Source organism: Heterodontus francisci, chromosome 4, assembly GCF_036365525.1.
Source record: "Heterodontus francisci isolate sHetFra1 chromosome 4, sHetFra1.hap1, whole genome shotgun sequence".
Classification (NCBI taxonomy): domain Eukaryota; kingdom Metazoa; phylum Chordata; class Chondrichthyes; order Heterodontiformes; family Heterodontidae; genus Heterodontus; species Heterodontus francisci.
The window spans coordinates 190,564,176-190,584,099 of record NC_090374.1 but is presented as its reverse complement, the minus strand read 5'-3'; the positions used below and the strand labels follow the sequence as shown (position 1 = coordinate 190,584,099).

General features: G+C 44.2%; 1 protein-coding gene across 3 annotated transcripts in view; it reads right to left on the bottom strand.

Annotated features, from left to right (window-relative positions):
- The window catches only part of ric1 (RIC1 homolog, RAB6A GEF complex partner 1), a 201,169-nt gene extending 183,562 nt beyond the window's left edge, over window positions 1-17,607 (bottom strand). For 2 of the 3 annotated variants that reach the window (XM_068030703.1, XM_068030704.1), the window contains exon 1: window positions 17,200-17,607. In XM_068030703.1, the coding sequence (XP_067886804.1) occupies window positions 17,200-17,340 (141 nt within the window). In that variant the 5' untranslated portion in view covers window positions 17,341-17,607. Of the gene's footprint in view, window positions 1-17,148 lie in introns of all 3 variants that reach the window. The other variant, XM_068030705.1, reaches the window with a different exon arrangement.
- Window positions 17,608-19,924: the final 2,317 nt, after the last annotated feature.

Below are 19,924 nucleotides of genomic sequence, written 5' to 3'. Positions count from 1 at the left end.
CACTATTGGCAACTGTTAGAGCCTCCGAAACATAATACTACTACTCACCAAGATTTCTCATCTCTGACTTAACTTTGTACATGTCAAAAAATTGAAAAGTGTGTTTATAATAAACTTAGTATATGTAAGTTAGTAGAAAAGTGTTCAAATTGACGCTAAAAGCTACATAAATTTTACCCATTATTGCAGTAAAATTAATATTTAATCAATGTTATGCACTTCATTATAGGAGTGGTGACCCTCAAGCTATACATCACCAACTGTCTGTCTACTGGGGAGAGATGCCCATGGTCCTTTGGGACTATGGTTAGAGCAATAATGCTAATTGTAATTACTAATCGCCAGAAGGAGTTTACAGTAAACACCGGTAATAACCATATATGGGGTCATACTTAAAAGACTCCGTTTACTTGCAGATCGATTGTACCTGGAAGCACAGTTCGGTTTCCACGTCAGTAGATCGACTGTGGATATGATCTTCTCCATACGCCAGCTACAAGAGAAGTGTAGGGAACAGAGTATATTCCTTTATCTTACTTTCGTAGGTCTCACTAAGGCATTCGACACCACCAGATCAGAGCTCCACAAGATTTTGGGAAAAAGTGACTGTCCACTGAAGCTCCTCAGTCTCATCTGCTCCTTCCACGACATGCACGGCACTGTACAGTTTGATGGCTCCACTTCCAAAAGTTTCAGAGTGAAGAATGGAGTGAAACAGCTTTAGTTTAGTTTTAGAGATACAGCACTGAAACAGGCCCTTTGGCCCACCGAGTCTGTGCCGACCATTAACCACCCATTTATACTAATCCTACACTAATTCCATATTCCTACCACATCCCCACCTATCCCTATATTTCCCTACCACCTACCTAAACTAGGGGCAATTGCAAATGGCCAATTTACCTATCAACCTGCAAGTCTTTGGCATGTGGGAGGAAACCGGAGCACCCGGAGGAAACCCACGCAGACACAGGGAGAACTTGCAAACTCCACACAGGCAGTACCCAGAATTGAACCCAGGTCGCTGGATCTGTGAGGCTGCGGTGCTAACCACTGCGCCACGTTGGGTCATAGCCCCCACTCTGTTTGGCATCTTCTCTATGCTCCTGACCTTCACCTTCCCTGCAGATATGGAAGGAGTCTACTTGCACACTAGGTCAGATGGCAAGCTGTACAATCAACAAGGCTGAAAGCAAAGACAAAAACACATTGCGCCCTGATCAGAAAACTCCTCTATGCTGATGTTGCGCTAGTCGCTCACACGGAAACTCAGCTACAAAGACGGTCTCTCCCATGCCTGTAACTTGTTCTCCTTGGCTAGAAGCATCAAGAAAAGCATGGTCGTGGGACAAGGTATTGCATCTCCACCCCTGATCACACTAAATACCCCCCTACTGGAAGTGATTAGCAAATTCGGATACCTTGGGTCCATGGTGAGAGACAATCTGTCCCTTTATGCAGAGCTCCATACACGCATAGGGAGAGCAGCTACCACCTTTGGCCAACTTGCGAAATGTGCATAGACTAACACCAAGCTGACTGTTTATAAGGCTTGTGTTCTCAGTACCTTGCTGTACGGCTGGGGGATATGGACGACTTACAGCTACCAGGAAAAGCAGCTCAAGAATTTCTATCCTGTCTGCAACGCATTATGGGTATATCCTGGAAGGACAAAATCATAATGCAGCAGTCGTGTCAAAGGCGGAGTTCCCAAGTGCGTTGGCACTAATCAAACAGAAGCGGCTTTGGTGATCGGACACGTCCACAGGATGGAAGACGGTCGTAAAGTCAAGGTTCTTCTGTATGGTGAGGTAGCCGGGGCCAGGCGACCAGTGGGGCGCCCAAAGCTCTGCTTCAAGGATGCTTGCAAGTGGGACATGAAGACCCTAAATGTCGAGTATTGCACTTGGGAGCCACTAGTTGGTGAAAGAGGGAAATAGCGACATATCCTGTGGACTGGGGGTGTGCACTACCACGACAACCATTTGCTGCAGCAGTTTGGCAACGAATGCCAATGTCAAAAACAACTCTCGGTCACTTGGCAGCTTCACGTGCAGCACTTGTGGTAGAACCTGCCTCTCAAAGATTGACCTTCACAGCCAAAGGTGCGCCAAGAGAAGACATCCAACTTAAAAGGATTGTTTGCTGCGTGTCACCACGTGAAGAATGTATACAACTGGAAGAACAATTACTGAAGCTATGCAAGAAGGTAGACATAGTAAATCCTGGTATTGATTAAAGATTGTTTTTTGTGGAGGGGCAGGGTTCGGGAAGAGAATTAACTATAGTCAGCATGTCTGTTTGAGCCATATCTCATCAGTAAACAGAATATAGCAGGGCCAGCACTACTTTAAAACAGGCTTTTAGTTTCACTCATATGCTGTGAAATTTAAAAGGATGCCAATTTCACTCTGATGTTTAGAGCAGGTACAAACTAAATCAATTCAAAGAAATGTATTTTGAAACCAGTTCCCCTGAATTCAGTTCATTGGAGATCAACTGTTTATTACTGCCAGTGTTTTAAAAAGACAAAATAATTCCACAATAATACCTCGAGACATGACTGAACTTTACATCGGCACCAAACCTCAATAATGCTATGTGCACTGCTTGTAATATTGGACTTGAAATTAGGAAATCAATTTATAGATGGAGCTAACAGTTCTTTACTTTCTCCTCATTTTTCTCTTCCTTTGTAAGGTAAAAATTAACTTCAATATTTCCCAATATCAAAATTCTGATTCTCATTTATCCAAAAGGTCATCGACCTGAAACGTTGTGTTTCTCTCCAAAGATGCTGCTTGACTTGAGCATTTCCAGCATTTTCTGCTTTTGATTCAAAATTAGTGTCTCTGCAACACTTCTCAATTGGGTAAGTTGACTGGAATCCCCTTCCCCCAGATGAGGTCAAGCTACATTTATAGCAAAGCAAGCAGAACTTTCTCATCCATCTTAGAACAAGTAAAAATCATTCTAAAGCACAAGAATCTATAAAAATTGGCAATTTACAATATGCAGAAATCATGTAGATCGGTAAACAGGAATTTTAGTGGGAAACAATACAACAAAAAAATTGTCCACTGAAGCATATGTTATGCTGTATCACTGAGGCAGACAAACTAGTATTAACCTTCAAATGAACACAATGATGCAGTCACAGGTAGACTACCTACTCTCGCTGACCAGGACCATTTCTGATTGAAGAAATGTGACTGTTCAAGTCAGTACGCAGACCAGCTCAGTTTTTCCTAAAGTTTAAAAAGCTGTCAGTCAAAGCACAGGGGCAGTGTGCAAAAATCATATGTTCCAGTTCATCTTACCATCAACACAAAACTATCAAAATGAACAGGATTTGATTACAAATGTGGCATAGGTGTGGTGAAGAATCATACATAACCCACAATATACAAATGGGTCATTAGTCTTCATTTAAATACCATCCCTTATCTGAACAGCTAGTATTCATACTTTTGATCGTTATCCTTAAAGGCAAAGGATGCACTGGATATGAGCTGAACACAGGATAAAACTCATCGATGATGTCCCCCAAGGTTGAATAGTTCACTGACACTTACCATCTAGCCTCACACATTAAGAGAAGGACCTCCAGCAAAAGTCCAGATTCTTTATGCGTGGGGGAAAGAACAAAAAGAAAGAGAGAAAGGGAGTTGATTAGTAACAGGGATTCGCACTATACGGACAGTGATCCTAGAAAAATTAAGTACTGCTCGGGCTCTACAAGAATGAAATGACACTTGGAAACATTATTTCACTTCCAATAGTACGATGTATAGTTTCACCTCAAGACAAACCAAGTATCGACAAATAACCACCTTTTACTAATGCTCAACCACATTGTCCATGACCTTTACAACTCTCTAAACACCATAATTTGACCAGCTGATGAATTTAGGAATGTAAATAATTTCTAACCTCTTTCACACTAAAAATCTTTTAAGTCTTGAAACCTGCATACTTCTGGAAATCTTTTGAAAGAATATGAAAACAATTTCTGAAACAAAAGAAATTAGGAACAGCATTAGGATATGATAATAGGTTTGTGTTAAATTTGAGACCCAATTTCAGCAGGAAACAAGCTACTACAAAATTAGAAGTTGATTTTCATTCTCCCTTTAATTACAAGTTTGTAGTAACAGTGAATTAAGCCTAAAGTAATCCTAATGCCGAGTTACCACACACACATCATTGTGCCTCAATGCCACTTATTTGAAAAAAGAACTTCCTGGGTTGTTGCAAAATCATTGTATTTAGTGAGAAATATTTAACATTTCTAGGAAGCAAGGTGCAAACAAACACTCTAAACTGGACAGGAAACAGGAAATATAATTGGCAAAATGTAGGCTTTGAGCCACCCAGCTGTTAACCAAGCTAAAAGCTACATACCAGCAACCATAAAACAATATGGACAAAATTAAAGGCATAAACTGGACCAAGAGCAGTTTAAAGAGGCATGACTCAGAAACCTGTGCCTACTACATAGTAACAATCCCTTCCATATACAATCACAAAAATATAACGAAGTACACAAACCACACTGCAACATTTCTCAAATAGCTAACATTTGAAATGCATCAAATTACAGATTTATTTTGCAAATTTCAGACAGTGACTGAAGTTCCAAACCTATCTTTATGAAGATGCAGAATGCTTTTATATTTACCCTCCCTTTTTACTGATGCACACAGCCAGGTATGAACTGCAACCAACCACCTGAGGATCCTGCTGAACTGACTGCTGGTAAATGTGAGAGACTGCCCAGTGATGACTATCGCACTGATTTTCCCAATGATGTGACCCAAACCAGGAACTCAGTGGTTGCAAGATAATCAGATATTACGTTAAACATACTTCCATCACTTTGTAGCTCGCTGTAAATTAGTACTCCAACATGCCCTCAAGTCTAGCATTCCTTAGCATGCAGATGGATATGAGCTAGCTCAGCATTAACATTTAAAATGTTAAAACGTTAGCAGATAACTTAGCGCAATATTTCAGTTAAGTAAAAAAATACCCTATTATTCTTTGTCAAAATAGCAGAGATGTATTCATGAAATGTGGAACGCCCAAGGATGTACTACTAGTAAATCAGCAGCCTATCAGCACACCACCTATAATAATGATCCTTTAACAATTCCCAAGCAGCTAACCAATGACTGAACAGCATAAATGTCAATAGATTTGTTAATCCAACTGCAGAGTCTGCATGTGAAAAAATGATAATTACAGATCAAATGTTGGATACAATGGTAAAAACTGCGAGAGCAAGAAAGAGAGAGGAATGTTTGTAAGGGCTCCAGAAAGCAAGACAGTCATAGATTGCAAGGTTATACTTGAGCTCATTCAAAACTCTACTGCCTGTATCCTAACTCGCGGTCATACATCATCCACCCCTGCTCGCTGATCTATATTGGTCTTTCACTCTGGCACAGAAACTGCCATCACCATCCCTGGGTATGCCCTGACCCACCGGCAGCAGATACCCAGTAAAGGTGGCAGCACAGTGGTATAAAGTCGGGAGGGAGTCGCCCTGGGAGTCAACATCGACTCGGGACTTCATGAAGTCTCATGGCATCAGGTTAAACATGGGCAAGGAAACCTCCTGATTACCACCTACTGCGCCCCCTCCTCAGCTAATCAGTAATCCTCCATGTTGAACACCACTTGGAGGAAGCACCGAGGGTGGCAAGGGTGTAGAATGTACTGTTACGATCAGGTGAGAAAGGTGTCTAGGGGTCCTTCTCAGCCTTTACCTGGTATACTGTAACAGGGTTTAATTTTAAAACACACCATGTTTTTAGCTCCCCCTTGGTGAATCCTTGTTCACCACTTTCCAAATTATAAAGGCAAAGAAACCAGCACAAACAGGTTTCTTAGGTTTAAAGAAGAAAGAGTGAGATTTATTAAACTTGAACTTAAACTTGACACCTAGGGATTCACGACATGCCCACACTAGCATGCATACGCGATACACACATGCAAATAGAGATAGAAAGAAGAAAAATAAAGTGGAACGGTTTGAGGCAATATCTGAAGAGTTGTTGTTACAGTTCTTCGAGCTCACTGTAGAGTCCTTGATTGTAGGTAGATCTTGCTTTTCGTTGGGGCCCAGTATTCTTCTTAAACCTTGTTTGCTGTAGGAGACTTTTCTCTCCTGGGGTTCATGGGTCTTCGGTAGATTCAGAGGCTTGTGAGAAAAGGATGGGAGCAGACAGGAGAGATCTTTTCAGTCCAGGAGCAAACAGTTTTTCTGAGTTCAAACTGTTTGTACAATTCAGAAAACCCCAGGTTGCCAAGCAAGTTAGTCATGTGACTAACTGGTCTGACCACGTTTAGATTTTTTTTAGTTTAGAGATACAGCACTGAAACAGGCCCTTCGGCCCACCGAGTCTGTGCCGACCATCAACCACCCATTTATACTAATCCTACCACATGCCCACCTGTCCCTATATTTCCCTACCACCTACCTATACTAGGGGCAATTTATAATGGCCAATTAACCTATCAACCTGCAAGTCTTTGGCTTGTGGAAGGAAACCGCAGCACCCGGAGGAAACCCACGCAGACACAGGGAGAACTTGCAAACTCCACTCAGGCAGTACCCAGAATTGAACCCGGGTCGCTGGAGCTGTGAGGCTGCGGTGCTAACCACTGCGCCGCCCCTTTAGCAGTTTCTGGAATGCTCCACTTACCATACCTGGTGATCAAGGTCCATTGTGGGTTGAACGTGTCAGGGATTGGTCCTTTGTCCTTCCAATCACCGTCTGTTAATATGCAAATGTCTTTTCCAGCCACAGCTGATCGGTTTAACAAGTCCTTTCTTCACTCCAGTAACAGTTTAAAATCAATGATTATGACAAAATTAATGTGCCTCATTCTTGGCAGGTGGGGGCCTAGCATGACAGTGGGGGACTACAATGTCCATCACCAAGAGTGGCTCAGTAGCACCATTACTGACCGAGCCCGAAAGGACACAGCTGCTAGACTGGGTCTGCGGCAGGTGGTAAGGGAACCAAGAGGGGAAAACATACTTGACCTCGTTCTCACTAATCTGCCTGTCGCAGATGCATCTGTCCATGACAAAACTGGTAGGAGCTACCACCACACAGTCCTTGAGGATACCCTCCATCATGCTGTGGGCACTACCACCGTGCTAATGGGATAGATTTCAAACAGATCTAGCAAAGCAAAACTGGGCATCCACGAAGCGCTGTGGGCCATCAGCAGCAGAATTGTACTCAACCACAATCTGTAGCCACGTGGCCCGGCATATCCCCCAGTCTAACATGACCATTAAGCCGGGAGCACCAACCCTGGTTCAATGAACAGCATTGGAGGGCATGCTAAGAGTAGCACCAGGCATACCTCAAAATGAGGTGACAACCTGGTGAAGCTACAACCTAGGACTATTTGCGTGTCAAACAGCGTAAGCAGCATGTGATAGACAGAGCTAAGTGATCCCACAACCAACAGATCAGATCTATGCTCTCTAGTCCTGCCACATCTAGTCGTGAATACGGCAGACAATTAAACAACTAACTGGGAGGAGGTGGCTTCACAAATATCCCCATCCTCAGTGATGGGGGAGCCCAGCACATCAGAACAAAAGACAAGGTTGAAGCATTTGCAACCATCTTCAGCCAGAAGTGCTGAGTGGATGATTCAACTCAGCCTCCTCCTGATCACAGATGCCAGTCTGCAGCCAATGCGATTCACTCCACATATCAAGAAACAACTGAAGGCACTGGATACTGCAAAGGCTAGGGGCCCTGACAATATTCTGGCAACAGTACTGAAGACCTGTGCTCCAGAACTTGCTGCTCCCCTAGCCAAGCCGTTCCAGTACAGCTACAAAATTAGCATCTACCCAGCAATGTGGAAAATTGCCCAGGTATGTCTTGTACACAAAAAGCAGGACAACTCCAACCCGGCCAATTATCACCCCATCAGTCCGCTCTCGATCATCAGTAAAGTGATGGAAGGTGTCCTCGACAAGGCTATCAAGCTGCACTTGCTTAGCAATACCCTGCTCATTGATGCTCAGTTTGGGTTCCACCAGGGTCACTCAGCTCCTGACCTCATTACAGCCTTGGTTCAAACATGGACAAAAGAACTGAACTCCAGAGGTGAGGTGACAGTGACTGCCCTTGGCACCAAGGCAGCATTTGACCGAGTATGGCATCAAAAATCCCTAGCAAAACAGGAGTCAACGAGAATCAGGGGGAAAACTCTCCGCTGGTTGGAGTCGTACCTAGCACAAAGAACGATGGTTGTGGTTGTTGGAGGTCAATCATCTCAGCTCCAGGACATCACTGCAGGAGCCCTAGGCCCAACCATCTTCAGCTGATTCAATGACCTTCCTTCAATCATAAGGTTAGAAGTGGGGATGTTCACTGATGATTGCACAATGTTTAGCACCATTTGCAACTCCTCAGATACTGACGCAGTCCGTGTAGAAATGCAGCAAGACTTGTACAATATCCAGGCTTGGGCTGATAAGTGGCAAATAACATTCGCGCCACACAAGTGCCAGGCAATGACTATGTCAAACGAGGGAGAATCTAACCATCTCCCCTTAACATTCAATGGCATTACTATGACTGAATCCCCCACTATCAACATCCTGGGGGTTACCATTGACCAGAAATTGAACTGGAGTAGCTATATAAAGACCATGACTACAAGAACATGTCAGAGGCTAGGAATCTTGCAGTGAGCAACTCACCTCCTGACTCCCCAGAGCCTGTCCATCTACAAGACACAAGTCAAGAGTGTGATGGAATATTCTCCACTTGCCCAGATGGGTGCTGCTCCAACAACACTCAAGAAGCTCGACACCATCCAGGACAAAGCAGCCTGCTCGATTGGAACCCCATCCACCACCTTCAACATCCTCCACCACTGACACATAGTGGCAGCAGTGTGTACCTTCTACAAGATACAATGCAGCAACACACCAAGGCTCCTTAGACAACACACCTTCCAAACCTGCAACCTCTATCACCTAGAAGGACAAGGGCAGCAGTTGCATGGGAACACCACCACCTGCAAGTTCCCTTCCAAGCACCATTCTGACTTGGAACTACATCACCGTTCCTTCACTGTCACTGGATCAAAATCCTGGAAATCCCTTCCTAACAGCACTGTGGGTATATCTAGCCCACACAGACTACAGCGACTCAGGAAGACAGCTCACCGCCACCTTCTCAAGGGCAATTAGGTATGGGCAATACTGTCCTCCCCAGCAACGTCCACATCCCATGAACGAATAAAAAAATGCCTCAACTTTAAAATTACCAATTCTCTCCCATGGACACAATACTCACCACTTCGCTGTAACCTCCCTCCAGCCCTACTAACCTCCAAGATCTCTGTGCTCCCCCAATGGCGGCCTCTTGCACATCCGATTTTCTTTGCTCTACCAGTGGCAGCTATGTCTTCTGGTGCCTAGGCCCTAAGCTCTGGAATTCCCTCCCTAAACCTCTCTTCTCCTTTCAGTCTTTCCTTAAAACCTAACTCTGACTTAGCTTTTAGTCACGTATCAATGTCTTTTTGTGGGGCTTAGGTATCAGATTTTGTCTGATGGGTGCCTATGAAGTGCCTTCGGATGCTTTACTATGGTAAAGGTGACAAATAAATACAACTGTTATTTAGAGTACATTATACATATTTATGGGAAAGAGCATTGCTGCAATAGCTCAAAGTGAAGACCTACCACACATTATCTCAGGGCAACTAGAGATGGAACTAATATGAAGCCTTGCCAGTCACATCATTTGAACAAATTTATAAAAACAAAAGGAACCTCGATAAGCTGAATTGCCTATCTCAATGCTCTTGTGTGTTAAGGCTAAAGTTGCACATAATTGGAGGTCACAGCATGGAAAATGTAGTTGAACCCAGACATGAAACAAAGATCCTGAGAAGGTTTGACAAGTTGGATGCCGAGAGGTTGTTTCCCCTGGCTGGAGAGTCTAGAAATAGTGGGCCTAGACTCAGGATAAGGTGGTCAGCAATTCCAGACGGAGAAGAGGAAAAGTTTCTTCACTGAGGGTTGTGAAACACTGGAATTTTCTATCCCGGAAAAGTGCGGACGCTCTGCTCAGTCATTGATTATATTCAAGACTGAGATCAACATATTTTTGGGTACTAAGGGCATCAAGGGATATGGAGATCAGGCGAGAAAGTGGAGTTGAGGTTGAAGATCGACTACACTCAAAGAGTTGTGAATCTTTGGAATTCTCAACCCAGAGGGTTGTGGATGCTCCATCATTGAATACATTTAAGGCTGGGATAGACAGATATTTGGTCTCGCAGGGACATGGGGAGCAGGCAGGAAAGTGGAATTGAAGCCCAAGATCAGCTATGATCATATTGAATGGCAGAGCAGGCTCGATGGGCCATATGGTCTACTTCTGCTCCTATTGCTTCCGTTCTTACTAAATAGCAGAGCAGGTTTGAGGGGTTAAACGGCCCACTCCTATTTCTTATGTTATTATTGAATTGTATTGAACTAGCAGCTAGATTTCAAGAGGCTGTACAACACCAAAGCATTATTTTAATCTTTCTCACCATTCGATTAGTCTTATGATACACGATATTATTTTCTCTGCAATCTTCAAACACTTAAGTGGAATGGTAGATTAGTATCTGGCAGATTGCTCCCAACATGCAAAAGAACACAAGAAATAGGAGCAGGAGTAGGCCATTCAGCCCCTCAAGCCTGCCCCACCATTCAATAAGATCATGGCTGATTTGCCCCAGACCTCAACTCCTCTTTCCTGCCAGCTCCTCATAGTCCTCAAATCCCCAAGATTTCAAAAATCTATTTACCTCCTCTTTAAATACTTGGTGATCTAGCCTCCACAACTCTCTGGGGTAGAGAATTTCAGACATTCACTACCCTCTGAAAGAAATTCCTTTGCATCATAAGGAGCGTCCCCTTATTCTGTAACTATGTGCCCTAGTTCGAGATTCCCTCACTAATGGAAACATCTACCCTGTCACGCCCCCTCAGAATCTTGTACGTTTCAATAAGATCACCCCTCATTCTTCTAAACTCCAATGAATAAAGGCCTAACCTTAGCCATTCTTCATCCTAGGAATCAGCCTAGTGAATCTCTTTTGAACTGCCTCCAATGCCAGTATATCCTTCCTTAAATACGGGGACCAAAACTGTACATAGTACTCCAGGTGCAGCCTTACCAACACCCCGTACAGTTGTAACAAGACTCCCCTATTTTTAACCTCCAACCCCCTAGCAATAAAGGCCAAAATTCCATTTGCCTTCTTAATTACTTGCTGCAACCACATGCTAACTTTGTGTCTCATGCACAAGAACACACCAAAACTACTACTGGCGATTACTTTACCAGCACATACTCAATTTTTGATATTAGTATTTCAATAGTAATACTTTTCTAAGTGTGATTCTACCACCAACGGTGATATACTACTGTTTTGATCTTAAGACTTGATCAAATCTCTAAAGTCATTGAGATATACTGCTCACTTCCCAGTAAAAAAAACTATTAGCAACCTAAGTCAGCTTGGTTCAGTAGTTAGCACTCGAGTGTGTCAGCAGCTTGTGGGTTCAAATGCCTTTACAGACTTGAGCACATAATGGAGGTTGACACCAGAGTGCAGTACTGGCAACCTTCCTGCCTACTCAAGTAGATGTAAAGTGTCCCATGGTGCTTTTCAAAGTGCAGGGAGTTTTCCCAATTCTGCTGCTAACCTCTTCCCTCAACCAGCACCAAAGAAATGCAAATTAATACATCATTCATTTGCTGTTTGTAGGTCCTTGCTGTGCCCAAGTTGAGACTTTTAAAGAATATCATTTTTTAATGAAATTCAAGAACGTGAAAGGCTTAAAAAATGCAAGGGGGGGGGGGGGGGGAGAGATGGGGGAAGAGCGAGGATAGAGAGCTACAAATGCAATATAGAATATATAGAATCTGTGGAGAGGGGGAAAAGTTAACATTTTAGGTCAATAAAATGTCATTGACCTGAAACATTGATCCTGTTTCTCCGTAGATAATGCCTGGTCTGCTGAGTATTTCCAGCGTTTTCTGTTTATATTTCAGATTTACAGTATCTACAGTATTTAAATGCAAACTATTTTTATGCTTCTTTACATCACAACACCAGAGCTATAAGATTACCACTGGATACTCATTCTGCAAAGCTGGATGCTGTTCCTAGGGCTGGAAAATGCCTATTTTATTCTGGGGCAGTTTTTGTAGCAAAAGATCAACATACAAACTATACATGTGCAAACTGCTAGATGCATAATGACTGTGAAGTTGACACTTATAACTAGGACTGCTTTCCCCTTTAACCGTTTCACAGATACACAACATAAGAAATAGAAGCAGGAGTAGGCCATTTGGCCGCTCAAGCCTTCTCTGCCATTTAATAAGATCATGGTTTATTTTTAACTCTAGATTTCCACCAGTTGCCCAAATCCCTTGATTCTCTTACAGTCTAAAAATCTAAAAAAAAAGTATACCCAACGACTGAACATCCACAGTCACATATGTGCAATTCAACACACATTGACAAAAAAACATGCTGGTGCAGGTGAGCGAGAATTTATCATACTGTTGGTAGGTGACATGGTCAGTTATTTCCAATATTACATTGGTACATTTGTTAATTTCAAACATATAAAGTATAGTAAATTAATTTAGCTTGTCCAGAATTAGGCCCACTTTGATACTTATTCAATACAAACTACCCCAAAACCAATACATAAAGCAACTGCCGTTGAAATTTCTGCTTTCTGAAACAATGTTATCTTACACAAGTTACATAACAAAAGCCAAATTTTCTAAACATTTTATCTAGCTGAACCAGAATGTAAACAAAGCAGAAACAGTAAAAATACTGCAAATATTCAGCACAATCAATATCACTTTTCCTGTTCTCGAACGTCAGCAAGGCTATATTTATTGTCCCGAGAAGGCAGCATTTGTATGTTACAAATCACAGGCATAAGATATAAAAACATTGAGCCATACCTCAGGTTCATTTCCAATTAAAAGACTTGCATTTATATAGTGCCTTTCACAACCTCAGGACTTTACAGTCACTGAAGTACTTTTGAAGTGTAGTCACTGTTGCAAGTGTAGGAAACATTTACCATTAGAACCACAATTACCGTGCCCAGAGATATCCAACTAGCAAGTAAAACTGCTACACCACTAAGACAAGGAAAGGAATGGGAGCCTCTTGGTTTGACAGCATAGTGGAGCAACATTTCCCCCCCCCCCCCCCCAAATTGCATTCTTCCTCTTGTTGCTCAGTTCTTTAAAAAGCTGGCAAAGAATCATTCCAGACCATTTTGGCTGCAACCAGCCCACAGTTCTAGAAATGATCACTTAGTCCAAAAAATAGCTTAAACCACAAGGCACGAATCTAAAATCCCTTATTCCCAAAAAATTTAATTAAAACATTCTTTATGATGTTAACCATTAGTAGATAGTTATCGAATGACTGAGTTGTGACAGCTAAGCATGTCAATGATAGATATTGTTAAAGTGCACAGTAGCAAAGAATCTCGGCATGATTCTATGATCTGTGAAACAGCATTTTAGTACCAAGAGTGTACATGGTTTTAAAATGAGGTACCAAAGCTACAAAACACAGCAACAGAACTCCTCAAACTCTTTTATCTTCAAAAAAAAAGACTTTTTTTGTACATTAAATAGCAACATTTAACTTTAAGATGAAGTGTCAAAATATACATTATGGATGGGAATCTTATCCGCCAAGCGGAGGCAGCTTTGGAGGCGAGGCAGGAGAGGAATTTGTGAAAGTTGCACATCATGTTGTCTATCTGATGCGATCCCACTGGAGGCAGGTTCAGAATGGCAATGTCTACCCACCTGCCTGGAGCGGGTAGCCAATTATTGTCAATTAAGTGCCCAACTGAGGGCAGAATAGTCATGCCACTGGGACCTTCCTGACAGCAGATGGGCCCCCAGCTGAGGTCAAAGTTTCCACAATGATGGTTGTACAGCTGTGGCCATATTTACCAATTTTTAAAAAATTCTTCAGAGGGCACCTCAATTGAGGCATCCTCATAGAGTCAGAGTTATACAGCACAGAAACAGGCCCTTCGGCCCATCGTGTCCATGCCGGCCACCAAGCACCTATCTATTCTAATCCCATTTTCCAGTACTTGGCCCGTAGCCTTGAATGTTAATGCATTTCAAGTGCTCATCTAAATATTTAAATGTTGTGAGGGTACCTGCCTCTACCATCCCTTCAGGCAGTATTCTCCAGATTCCAAGCACCCTCTGGGTGAAATTTTTTTCCCATCAAATCCCTGTACACCTCCTGCCCTTGCCTTAAATCTATGCCCCCTAGTTATTGACACCTCTGCTAAGGGAAAAAGTTTCATCCTATCTACCCTATCTATGCCCCTCTTAATTTTGTATACCTCAATCAGGTCCCCTCAGCCTCCTTCCTACATCGGCAGCACCCGCCTCTCCTGGTGGGGCTGCCAGTAGTCTACAGCCTCAGGCAATCCAATTGGTCCTCCTGCCTGCAAAGCCTGCCCGCTGTCCCCATTTTGACGGTGCTCCCAGAGTCAGCTCCTTAACTGGCTGTCTCCAGGAAGATCACACAGACAGGCAAGACTCGAACACCATCGGGGTCGGGACCTGCATATGGTCCCAAAGCCCGAGAATCTTCTAAGCTGGTAAGATTCCACCCTTTATTACTGCTGTTAAAATCAAATACAAACCTCTAAAGGGGATATTGATATTCTTTTTAATTGAGCCTGCCTCTACCAAATGAGTAGCATACATGCTCCAGTTACACAACACTGTATCTCCTGTAGCTCCCAGGTAGTATGAAGCATGCAGCACGGTTTGAGATTTTATTTTACTGCAGTCCTGCACTACGGCCCCAGAGCTCCTATTTCCACTCTATTTTTGGAGTAGCCTATCACCATGTCTAGGAATCAACTTGCCGCTGCTACAACTTGCACTTACATAGCACCTTCAATGTAGAAAATGCCCCCTAGTATTTCATGGAAAAGAGGAGGGGAAAGAGGATCAGTGTTCACCATAATGGGAAAGATTAGCATTACAACGCACCTAAAAAGATGGGTTTTGAGATAGTTTTGAAGGAAGAGAGAAGTGGAAATGCGAAGCAGTGGTGGCATTTAGTGATGGAGTTCCAGCTAAGGGGGCTGAAAGCTCTGCCACCAATGTGTGATGCACAAAAGCCCAACAAGTTCAAGGGCCAAAGGATGCAGGATAGGATATACAGGAGGGCAAGGTTGCAGAGGTAGGGCGCAGCAGTGGCTATGAGGTATCAGAAGAGCACAAAGATGTAAAATTTAATGCACTGAAGGACTGGATTTAATTCCCTATTTTGCTGATTCTTTGGCTTGAGATGATCAATGCTTCCCAATTAAACATTGGTGTGGGTACAGGAACAGAAGCTATTTTAGGAGACAGAATGGAACCAGGTGAGTGCAATCACATCCAGCTGGATAACGGTGGAGGAATATAGGAGGATGGTATGGTCAACCTGCCAAAAGCTGCAGGCAGGCCGAGAAGGGCAGGGGATAGCTTACCTTATCCAACATGACGGTGGCAGTCATTTGTGACTTTGATAAGAAACCTGAATGGAGGGTTCCAAACATGGAGCTCTGGGAAAGAGGACTATGGATGTGGGAGGTAATGACACACTGAAAGACTTTGGAGAGGACAGGGAGGTTGGAGATGTGGTGGTAGTTTGCAAGTACAGAGGAGTTAAGAGTGGGCCTTTTGAGGGGGGGACAGTTTTCAAGGAGAGGTCATGATGAGAGATAGGAGAGAAACTAGAGAAAGGGTCGAGAGCAGTGAGAACCTTGGGAAAAGTTTGGTATGGTGAGCGAATGGAAGCACTGTGGAGGACACAGCTGAATGGATGGTCTCAATCTTAGTGACTAAGGAGTCCATGAGCTCCCTGCAACTGATCTGGAGGTGAGGGTAAAGGAGACAGGGAATAACTATTAAGGTGAGATGGAGTGTAGTGGAGAAAAGCCAGGATTATTGTTGCATTTCATGACGATTTTGGAATAGTGATCAGTTTTAGCAGAGGAGAGCAGAGCCCAGCAGTGTTCCAACCTGATCTGATGAGTAATGGATAAAACAATTGTGCGTCAAGCCTACCCTTTGGGCTTGAGTGAGTCAAGACGGGGGCTGTTCCAAGGGATGAGAGCACCAAAGGTAGAGGTGAGAAAACAACCTTGCAGATCGACAGCTGCAGGAGCATTGTGACAAATGGAGGGCCACAGGTTGAGAATTTGAAAGCGCTCATTACATATATAAGATACAACAGCCTATCAGTATAATAGTACACCAAATAACAATATAATACTGCTCATCATATCAGGCACCAATATCATTTCTTCTTCCCCAAAAAAAACCACAGACACATATGCACATAATAGAGGGGGCTAGAAGGCAGCAATGGATCTCAGGGTTCTGATGATGTTTAATAAATTACTCAAACTTCAGTCTTGGATTGACAATGTCACCTCCACCCCTCCATACATTAGAACTTGCTATGCACTACAGCTGTGCATTACACTATCAGAACACACACTCAAACCAGCTGTTATTCTTAATACTATTTCAGAGAGAACATAATCAACCACCCACAGATCTGCAAAACGATAAATGAGATGAGACACTAACACTAGAAAGCTATGCCCTGTGCTTGACAATTTAATCCCGAGTGGTCAGTCTTCTTACACTTGGGGGGGAAATTTTGGCAGAGACGTGTAGTGGTGTTGGAGCTACCAATCACCCAAAATCATCCACATAAGGTTCAGAGCTGAGAGAATCTGGAGATCATTTCAACAAGATATTTCTTCCACTTAAAAAAAAAACCCACCGCGCATCTTTAAAGCTCCTCCGCTTCTCGCACACAACCCCTTTAACTCAGTTTTAAATACACTTTGGCAGCATCCCCAGACTGTTGAAGATCTGACTCCAGTGACAACTCAGCGGAGTGAGAACGGGGAGGTAGGACAGCCACACTGTGCGTCGCAGTGGATTCCCCACCAGAGAAAGACAGCCCTTATAAAATACACACACACACACATATATATATATATACACGTACACTTATTGTTTGTTAGGATGGAGTTGCTGCTGGCGACCAGCCTCTACTCACCCTGCTGTACCACAGGCTGATCTGTGTCTGCGACAGGAGTGCGAATACCAGTCTCCGCGAGTCGGGATGGATGTAAAACGGCTTCTCCAATCCTTTGAGGGGACACAGGAGCCGCCGGGGCCATCCGCTCAGGAAATACATCGCCGAGTGAGAGCCACCGGCTCCGGCCCAGCCGCTCAGCACAAAGACTCCTCTCCGGCTCTCAGCACAACAGGCTTCAGTCCTCGCTGAGACCAGGGGGGGAGTGGACGGGGGAAATTCCCCAGAGGAACGAGCTCCTTGACCCTGGTACGGCGGTAGTTCACCAGCAGCTGGAGGTAGCGGCAACGGCGGGGGAGCGATGCTGCCCGCCGTTCACACTCGCTCCGGAGCTCAGCTGCCTCCCGCCCGCCATCTTGTCTCCGGCTGATGACGCGGCGCAGGAGGGGGCGAGGCGTCCCGGGGAGGCACCCGGATGTCGGCACGCCGCAAAACCCGAACAACAGCTCCCAGCGGATCGCGGACTGGAGTTGGAGCTGGAGCTGCACCTTTTGGGCTTGAGGTAAAATGTGGCAGCCTTTTGTCAAAACTGCTCACTGTCCCCATCATACCTTTCTGATTAAACCATAAGGAGACAGTAGGTTGCCCAGTGCCATCAACCTCCCCCCAAATCCATCAAAAGTGTCCCTTATACAGGCATACAACTAATATAACCCAAGTAATAAAAAATAAAGAAAACTTACCAAATTGAATAATAGTGTTGTTATTCATCGTATCCACAACACACTCCAGTCTCTGCGGTGCACACTAGTTGCGGAAGGCCTCAAGCATACCGATGGATGGCATGTGCTCCTTCGTCGGGGCCCAGAATAGGCCTGGAATGCAAAGCTAACCCCAGCTTATTTTTTTCCATGATCATTCATCTCCTTAAACCTGCCCCCTCACCCCCTCCACCCTCACCCCCAAAAACAAGTGTGAGGATCTCATCAAATTCATTTTCGCTAAAATTGAGATCATCCATTTAGCTGCTTCTGCCAAATTCCCCTTCCCCTTGCTCACCAAGCCAAACTTCCCCAAGGTTCTCCCCTGGCCAAGCCCAAAACCTGTAACTTTCCCTAGTTACTCAGCTATCTCCCATCATGGCCTGTCATGATCTCTCCCTTTGAAAACTGCCCCCTCTTCAAAAACTCACCCTAGACCCAAGAACACAAGAATTAGGACCAGGAGTAGGCCAGGAGTAAACCCTTGAGCTTGCTCCGCCACTCGATAAGATCATGGCTGATCCGATTATGGCCTCAACTCCACTTTCCTGTCTGCCCCGCCCCCCCATAACCCTTGACGTTCTTGGCAATCAAAAATTTATCTAACTCCGCCTTGAATATATTCAATCATCCAGCCTCCAATGCTCTTTGGGGAAGAGAATTCCAAAGAATAACAACCCTCTGATAGAAAAAAATTACTCCTCACTTCAGTCTTAAATGGAGACCCCTAATTTTTAAACTGTGTCCCCCATTTCCAGACTCTCCCACAAGGGGAAACATCCTCTCAGCATCCACCCTGTCAAGTCTCCTCAGGATCTTCTATGTTTCAATAAGATCACCTCTCATTCTTCTAAAGTACAATTTGGGTATAGGCCCAACCTGCTCAACCTATCCTCATAAGCTAACCCCTTCATCCCAGGAATCAGTCGAGTAAACCTTCTCTGGATTACTTCTACTGCAATTGTATCCTTTTTTAAGTAACGAGTTCATAACTGTACACACTACTCCAGATATGGTCTCACTAAGGCCCCGTACAGCTGCAGCAATACTTCCCAACTTTTATACTCGATTCCCCTTGCAATAAACACCAACATTCCATTTGCCTTCCTAATCAATTGGTGTACCTACATAATAACTTTTTGTGATTCGTGTACCAGGACACCCAGGTCCCTCGGTACTGCAGCATTCTGCCGTTTCTCTCCATTTAAATAATATATGGCTTTACTATTCTTCCTGCCAAAGTAGACAAATTCACATTATCCCACATCATACTCCATCTGCCAAATTTTTGCTCACTCATTTAACCTATCTAAATCCTTTTTGTAAAAGTAAGTAATGGCAGGGCAGCTTGGCCAAGCGGAATGTGCCTCCAGTGCAATGTGGGAAGTCGTGGACGTGCCATGTGACCTTGGCGAACATGTCTGCAGAAAGTGTCTCCGGTTGCAGAAGCTTGAGCTTCGGGTTTCGGAGCTCGAGCGGCGGCTGGAGTCACTGTGGCACATCCGCGAGGTGGAGGACTACATGGATGGCACGTTTCAGAAGGTAGTCAAGCCGGTGCCTAGGCGAGCACAGTCGGGGGGTGACTAGGTGGCTGCCAGATGGACAAAGAAGTCAGGGCAGGTAGTGCAGGAGTCCCCAGAGGACATCCCGCCTTCTAACCAGTATTCAGTTCTGAGTACTGATGAGAAAGAGGGTTCCTCTGGAGAATGCACCAAGAGTCATAACTGGAATATCATGGGTGACTCAGCTGTGCTGGGATGGAAAAAAAGGGACAAGAGGGCAATAGTGGTAGGGGATTCTATGGTTAGAGGAACAGATGGGTGTTTCTGTGGTCGCAGACGTGATTCCAGGATGGTTTGTTGCCTCCCTGGTGCAAGGGTTTTGGATATCACCGAGCTGCTACAAAGTATTCTGGAGGGTGAGGGTGCCCAGCCGGAGGTCGTGGTCCACGTTGCTACCAATGACATAGGTAGAAAGGGGGGTGA